A 7793-nucleotide genomic window follows, 5' to 3' on the forward strand; every position below is an offset into this window, starting at 1 on the left:
TAATAAGGAGAGGAACAAAGAGGAAAAATGAATCTGCTGAAGTCGTGACATTTTTCTGAAGAACTCAACATTCCTGAAACATTTGCTGTCTTTCTGATAGGTTTGTTTGGTTTCAGTGTAATAGCAGGTTTGACTTCCATCACTAGTTCTTTAGAGAATATATTGCCACTAATTTTGGGTCACAGCTTATTGTTAAATGACTGATTAGTACATATACCCATCTTGCTGTGTCATCTCCTGTGAAAATTGAATCTTGATTAGTATATTTTAAATTCATTATAGTAGCATGTAGAAGGAAAATCTTTAAAATGGTTTGAGTGTCCTAATACTCATGAGCTCTTGACCTGCCACTTGACTGTAATTACAGCTAATTACTCAAAAAGAGGACAAAAGTGTGACTGTATGATTTGCAGGAAGCAGCATGTCTTTAATTAGGCAGTGTTATGAGTCCTTCCTTTATTCAGCTACACAGCACAGCTTTGTTTACAGCACAGAAACAAAAAAAATATTTGCAGCTGCTATCCAAATGACAAAAATACCCCCGTGGTAATGATTCGAGGTGCATATGACAGACACCAAGATGCTGTCCTACATAAAATTTACTTTCAGGTGACTTTTATTCTAAGTTATGGTGCTTTTAATACAAACGACAAAAGGTCCTTTGAGTTTTTACTGAAAAACAACCAAACAAGCATGAAAAGAAAGAAAATGATTATGAAATAAAGTGAACAATATGAAAATGTTTGAATAAAGAGTATTGTATTAAATCATTTCTCAATGAAAAATTGTGTTAAAATAATATTTGTTTGTGTTGTTTCAGTGCTCTACATTTTACTTCTGTTTGATCTTATTATACAATTAATTTGTTGTTAATTAATAGTGAAGATATAAACAGCTCACACTGTTTCATTTTCTTGACTTATTTTTTATGTCTTCGGTGGCATTTTCTTTCTTTTAGCACAGAGAATTTGTTCTTTTTTCCTGGAAGCGCAGTTACCTTTGCTTTTCTCATTGTAATACTTTCAGCTACTGAAGGGGAACATTAAAAAAACATTGCCTGGATTGCACCTAATGCTCAAATTTAAAAAGAAAAGAAAAGATAGGAATAAAAAGTTTGAAAAATTCCAATGAAATTGCAACAAACGTCATTCACCGTCTGTAGTTTTAGTTGGTGGTTATTGTTGTTGTTTTGCTGGATTTTATGCTTTTTCATTATTTAGCTAAGAAGAAGATGAATGCTATCTTTTTTCAGCATCTGGAACTTTGGTTGAAAAAAACAAATAAACTGAAAACCTGTCTGAACACTCTCCTTCTTTCTTGTTTTGTCTCCAGAAGGTATGTTTTCTTGTTGCAGTGTGACAATTTTCACCCAATAAACAGCAGGAAAAAAAAACAGACATTATTTAAAACCAATTTTATCAATAATAAAAAAAAGAAATCACAGTCCATCTCATACAGTTCATTCAAACAGTTAATGTCAAAGGCCTTTAGCTTTAATTCCTTTAACTATTTTAGGCTAATTAAGCAATTTTGCAGTGATTTGGTGACAAGAGCTGTTTTTCAACCAGATGTGTGGTCGCTTTATTTTTACTCTGTGTTAATCTCTAAATCTAAGCTTCAGCAGGACCTCCTCATGATCAGAATTTCCTGGAAATATGAAAATGTTTGAACACTCCTATCCTAACACTGTCAGCTTCTGATGAAGATATTCACACACTTAGTGTTTTTTTTTTCTTTGAAAACGTTTTGAGTTGTTGGTAACTCACATTGATGCTTTTCTTGTCACATGCAGTGACCTCTTGGTGGAATATTCATTTTTAAATTCAGGTTTATATAATGAAGACAGTTAAAAAAGAAAGTTAAAACAAATTTTAAAACAAATCAATTTTAGAACGTATACAAATACAAAATGCCTATTTAAAGCTAGCCATCAGTAGAAGTTTGTTGTTGACACAAATCAAAGCTTAGTAGTTCATTTGAAAAGCTCAATTTGGCGGGTTTTAGTAACCCATTCTTATTGTGGGTTAAGAATTGTCCAAAATATTTAGTGACCATCACTAATGTGTTTTTTTTTTTTTTTTTAATTATAGCAGGTTCATAGGTTTTCTGATGATCCAACTCCAGGCGCTGGTTAGCATCTTTTCAAAATAAAAGCTTAAAACATTAGTTTTACATTACGTAATGCTACACGATGCAAAACAAGCTCACAAAACATACGATGAAGTAAAAAAAAAACGTGCAAGTTTTGTCTAAAACTTTGATTTCTCATTTGTATGGTCCCTGCTTGAATTAATAATAACTACGGAAAGCTTTTATTTTGAACGCAAACCGGAAGCAGCTTCTTTTTCAAAAACAAAGGATGACTTGACACTTTTTCTTGCCTTGTTGTGTTGCTGATGACAGGACCAAAACACGAACAGCTGTACATGTAAAACTATATTCGTCTGTTTCAAAATGAACTTAACAGTCTGATGTTTATACGGTGGGTAAGCTTCCGAGCAGATATATGCTTTTAACTTAGTTAATATTAGCATCCAAACCGCAGGCGTTACATTGTTTTACAGCTGGTTAGCTTGCTAGCAACATTAGCTAGTTGTTGACAGTTGGTAGCTTAGCCGAAGCTTACTGTTTGTGATGTTCTTCAGTTTAGTCATCAGTTCCTAGTATAATTGCTGTTGGCGCAGTTTGTAGAGGATTACAGCCCTCATCAGGAACACAGACTGGTTTATTTATAATGGGTGTGATGAGGTTTCCACTTAGCATCTCTCAGGCTGACCATATTTTTTTTTACAGCATTTCCTCGCTTGACCTCCTGTCCTCCTATTTATGTTTAGAAAAAGAAAAAGCTAAAATTAATACGTGACATGTTGACAGATAGATATTAAGTTTCATGTTTTTTTTTACAGTTTCATATGTTGCAATAAATCTACCATTAATAACTTTTTATTGAATTTATAATCAAGAATATAGTCCACATTTGAATCATGTGTTGTTGTCAGTTTTATATCTTATGGGACATGTGGAGTTAAAGTGATTATTACTTTTTAAAGAGAATTGACCAGTGTTATTTTGACCTCATTCTCCGCAGTATTAAATCTTAGCTGTCCCATTTAAAAGTATAATTAATCTCCAGAGTAGTGTTGGACTCATATGAAGGTTTTTTTTTTTTGCATTTGATAAATGTAGATGTATGAATTTTTATTAAACCCACCTTTTTGGGTTTTATTGTTGTTAAACAGCACTTAGATCTTAAAGAGTAGCACAGTTTAAATGGAGTCTGGATCCATTATTCAATTACCAAGCTGATGCATTAGCTTGCTAGCTTCCACTAAAAGGCAGGGAGGGCATTTCTTCCAGCTTTATATCAGAAGAACGAGAGAAGTGAATTTCCACAACGTGTCTGTGTGACTTGAATGTGTTTTGTCCCTGTTAGATGTAGCCAGTGAAATGGAGTATGATGAGAAACTTGCACTTTTCCGTCAAACTCGCCTCAACCCGTTTGACCGAGGAGAAGAAGATGATGACCCTCCTCAAGAAGGCAAGACACCCCTGCAACATGGTAAAACTCCCCATCGTTAATCACAACTACCACATATATAAAAAATCTTTTAAATGTGTACTTACAGACAAACAACAGAGAAAATCTGTGGTCAGTGTGTTTTCACCGATCAGATTATGAACATAGCTGGTGGCAGGTGGGGGTGCTTGTGTTTATCAGAGGGTTGTTCATCGAAGAACTGGGTTAAAGCTTACCGCTTCGTGCCAAACCGCGTCATAAAGTCATTAATCAGTAAAATGTATTATTTCTTTAGGCAAAATAGCAAAGAATACATGTGCAGTGCTTATTATTGTGAGAAGATTTAAGTAATTAAATCTCAAGAAACAGTCGTTGGATGTGTATAAACCTTCAAACCCCCAGGTGGCACTGCATGTCAAGATGATTTTACTCTGATCACTGGAGCGACGTGTTGGAGTCCCTTTGGAAACCTTTGTGACAATTAGTATTCTCAACCTCCCAAATGGGCCACATGTCAGATTAAAAAGAAAGGTGATCTAATGAAACGTTTATTGAAATGGCAAATGCGTCTCTCTTCTAACTTTAAAAAATATATATAATTTGCGAAATTGTAGGTTTGTTGATATTATTTAAATGCATCAAAGTTGGTCAGTTAGGACATAAGAACAAAATTACTTTATATTTGTGCCCGTTAAGTAAAGTTTCAAACATATTAAGGAGTCACAGGTTTAAGTTTTAAACCTTAATTCTTAAAAGAAAAAGAAACCTTAGACTTTCACAAGGAAAAACACTTAGCTCAAATGTAAAAAGCAATGTAATAATTTTAGAATAAAGTCAAACTTTTTTGCATATTTGTTGGTGTAAAAAGTAAAAAGTCTGTTGTTTATAGATGTCAGGGCTTCTGCTTTTTCAAAATGTCACTTATTTGTAGATATAAAGTTGTTCCTTCTTTCATTTCGTTCCTCCAGGCATTGCTTTTGAAATTGTACTTTGAAAAATTGTTTACTCAAGTTAAAAATATATCATGTTGAGCAGACCCTACAGCGTCAAAATAAGAACCATGGACTGTCGTGACTAACTCTAAGCTTATGAAACAGGAAGTGGCAAATGCTGTCACTAAACCAGAGTAAATGAGAAGCAAAAAAAATGTAAGCAGCATATTAGTTACACTTCCTTTATTTTTGGATTTGGGAATCAAAGACTTTTTCTGCTTGATTATAGTCCTTTTTACAAGCAAGACACACACTCACACACACACACTTGTTTGCTGTTCTGATTTGTCTGTCGTCTGCTCTTCGCTGAGAATTACCATGTTTTGTTCTGATGTGTACTCAGGTAACAAAAACATTTGTCTGCACTTTGTAGGTTCAGTGAAAAGCGAGTTTCTTAAAGTCTTGCTAACAGTTTTAAACTTTGCTTTATTTATTGGTTTTAGGATTTTCTGTTCAGTGCTAAATTTTACTTAATTAACTAAATGAACTATTAGGTTTTATTAACTAAAGAGTTGGAGATTGATCATTGCTGTAAAGGTAACAATTGTTATTAAAATTAAAATATCAATTTAGGCAAAAGTTTTGGCAAAACTCGGAGATGCATCTCCAGACAGATCCTATCTTTGTTTTAGTGCTTGCGGGACATTTAAACAGAAACTAGATTAACAAGTTTAGTTTAGCGCTTCAAGATAGCGCCACAGGTTTTTTGTTTTCACTTTGCGCCACTGGGCCAAACCACCAAACCCTACAGCCTATGTGCAGTCATATAGAAACACGAATGTTGTAAAGTTCTGAGCAAAAATAACTGCACAAGTTGGTGTTTACCTACCTGCTGTATGAAGAAGACAAACCGTTTCTCTGTGGTCTCGCAGATATCAAATAATTAAGAAAAGAACCTTAAAGTTTAGGATGATTTCCACTTCAAAGGTCATGCAGTCAGATGATTCAAATTTAATATGGGATCATAACCACATGTTTTGGTAACTAGCTTGGTTACACATTACTAGAGCTCACAAGACAATTATGAGTTTATTTTGCACCTCCTCCAGACTTTCAGTATAGCTGCAGTCTTCGGCTGCTGTTATGTGCTTTTAAACAGTACAAAGAATGAGTGCTATTGCCAGACCACTGCGAGCCGCATTTGCTTAGAGGGAGACGTTTAAGACAGGTTTTTCTTTTTTTAGAAGCACGACCTGAATTATTTTCTGGGACCAGAACCCACAGTTCAGATCGCACCATGGATCTCGGCCTAGCTGAGGACCATTTCTCCAGACCTGTGGTAAGTAGTCCTCGTTCTCCGCTAAATCCAGCTGTTCTGCGTCTGAAACAGAACGTGGTTGCTTTTAAACGGAATCTTTGTTTGTTCCAGGGTTCGTTTGTGGCATCAGACATTGAACAACTCAAACACGCAATAGAGGAGTGCAAGAAGCTAATCTTGGAGCTGCCAGAGCATTCGGAAAGACAAAAGGACACTGTGGTGAAACTGATCCATCTGCGCCTCAAACTGCAGGAACTAAAGGTTAAGAAGCTGTAAATGCATGTGCTGAACATGTTTATGGTGTCTCAAGGGGGAAGGTGGAGGTGTGCTGATAATAATATTTGCTTTAGGTGAAGCAAAAACAAGTATTTGCATTTGAATAAAAATGAAACCTATGCAGAAATCTACCTTTGGTTTTTACTACACTTCTATTTTAGGATATGCTAAAGTACCCCCCAAAAATGTATCCTGTCATATTTAGGCTTCATGAAAAATAAGATTTATAATCGTTTTTAATACCAAATGGGTTAAATATTCAGCTTCAGCTCAAATTTGGACTTTAATTAGCTGTAGTTGCTGCACTTTTGGACCCTTTTTGAATGAAATAATTGCATTATGGTACCCAGTTACATAGCTGGAGTCATGTCCTCCACAACGTCTTTGATAAACATTTTACATGAAGCATTTTGATGTATAATGCAAGGCTGAGTTTTATTTGACACTTTTCTTTTCAAAGGACCCAGAGGAAGATGAGCCTAACCTGCGGATGATACTGGAGCACCGCTTTTCAAAGGAGAAGAGCAAGAGCGTGAAACAGACGTGTGACAAGTGTAGTACCATCATTTGGGGTCTAATCCAGACCTGGTATACCTGCACAGGTAAGACATTTGCACCACAGAGATTTGAAAGTACCAAAACAGCAAAAGACACCATCATGAGTTGATTAGAACGACTTATGCCTGATTGTTGAAACATCCTCACAACAAAGCACCTAATCTGAGATCTCATTTGGGCGATTTAGAGTTATCAGTTAACCTAGCATGCATGTTTTTGCTGAAAAAACAAAACAAAACATACATGTACAGGGAGAACATGTAATCTCCACACAGAAGAGCCTCAACCGGAAAGTGAACCAGCAACCTTCTTGCTGCGAAATTTATATTGATGATGATTTTAATTAAAGTCTTTGAGTTGTGAATTAATAGCATTTGATATTTAAACAGTTTTTAGATGTAACACCAACAGAATGAATGAGGAAATAAAACTGAGTGTCAGAAAGCAGTGTCCGGCTCTGCAGAAGAGGAAGAGGTATAGAAAACCTCAGTTTGTTAAAGAAAACGTGCTAATAGGCACTTTAATGGCAAATCAGACAGAGTATATAGTTGCCTTTTTGTCAGGAATGAAAAACCCAGTTTTCTTTTTGTATTATTAAAAACCTGTGAGTTATTCTGAATCAGCTTTCATCCTTATTCACACACACACTCACACACAGTCGAACTGAACCAGTGAAAGACTGGGATTGTCGCTTTAACCGACTGCTAACACACAAAAGTTTGATTCGTTTAAACTCAGCTCCTGTCATGGCCGAGTCATTATGCCTTTGTTTTTCAGGATGCTATTATCGTTGCCATAGTAAGTGTATGAACCTGATCACGAAGCCCTGCGTCAGGTCAAAGGTGAGCCACCAGTCGGAGTATGAACTCAGCATCTGCCCAGAAATAGGACTAGATCGTCAGGACTACCGTTGTGCAGAGTGCCGCTCACCCGTCTCACTGAGTGAGTACAAATTCACAATGTTCGGTAGCTTTGAGTTTTGCTTTAGAGTTAGACGGGTCTTAGAACTACAAGTTTTGGAAATTAAAATATGTTAGAGGATGTATAAGTTACTCTTATCTGCCTAACAGCAGCTTCTCACAGCTACAGGTGCTGGTCATAAAATTAGAATATCATGAAAAAGTAGATTGATTTCAGTAATTCCATTTAAAAAGTGAAACTTGTATATTATATTCATACATTACATACAAAC

The 7793-nt window shown here is 35.6% G+C and overlaps 1 protein-coding gene across 2 annotated transcripts in view; it reads left to right on the forward strand.

The window, feature by feature from the left end:
* The first annotated feature begins 2340 nt into the window (after positions 1–2340).
* The window catches only part of def8 (differentially expressed in FDCP 8 homolog), an 11673-nt gene continuing 6220 nt past the window's right edge, over positions 2341–7793 (forward strand). The window contains exons 1-6 of one of the 2 annotated variants that reach the window (XM_017405106.3): positions 2341–2482; positions 3434–3559; positions 5694–5788; positions 5879–6028; positions 6504–6645; positions 7379–7543. In XM_017405106.3, coding sequence (XP_017260595.1) covers positions 3448–3559; positions 5694–5788; positions 5879–6028; positions 6504–6645; positions 7379–7543 — 664 coding nt within the window. In that variant the 5' untranslated portion in view covers positions 2341–2482; positions 3434–3447. Of the gene's footprint in view, positions 2483–3433; positions 3560–4782; positions 4853–5693; positions 5789–5878; positions 6029–6503; positions 6646–7378; positions 7544–7793 lie in introns of those variants that run through there. The other variant, XM_037980017.1, reaches the window with a different exon arrangement.

The sequence above is a fragment of the Kryptolebias marmoratus genome, linkage group LG15, assembly GCF_001649575.2.
Source record: "Kryptolebias marmoratus isolate JLee-2015 linkage group LG15, ASM164957v2, whole genome shotgun sequence".
NCBI classification, from domain to species: Eukaryota; Metazoa; Chordata; class Actinopteri; order Cyprinodontiformes; family Rivulidae; genus Kryptolebias; species Kryptolebias marmoratus.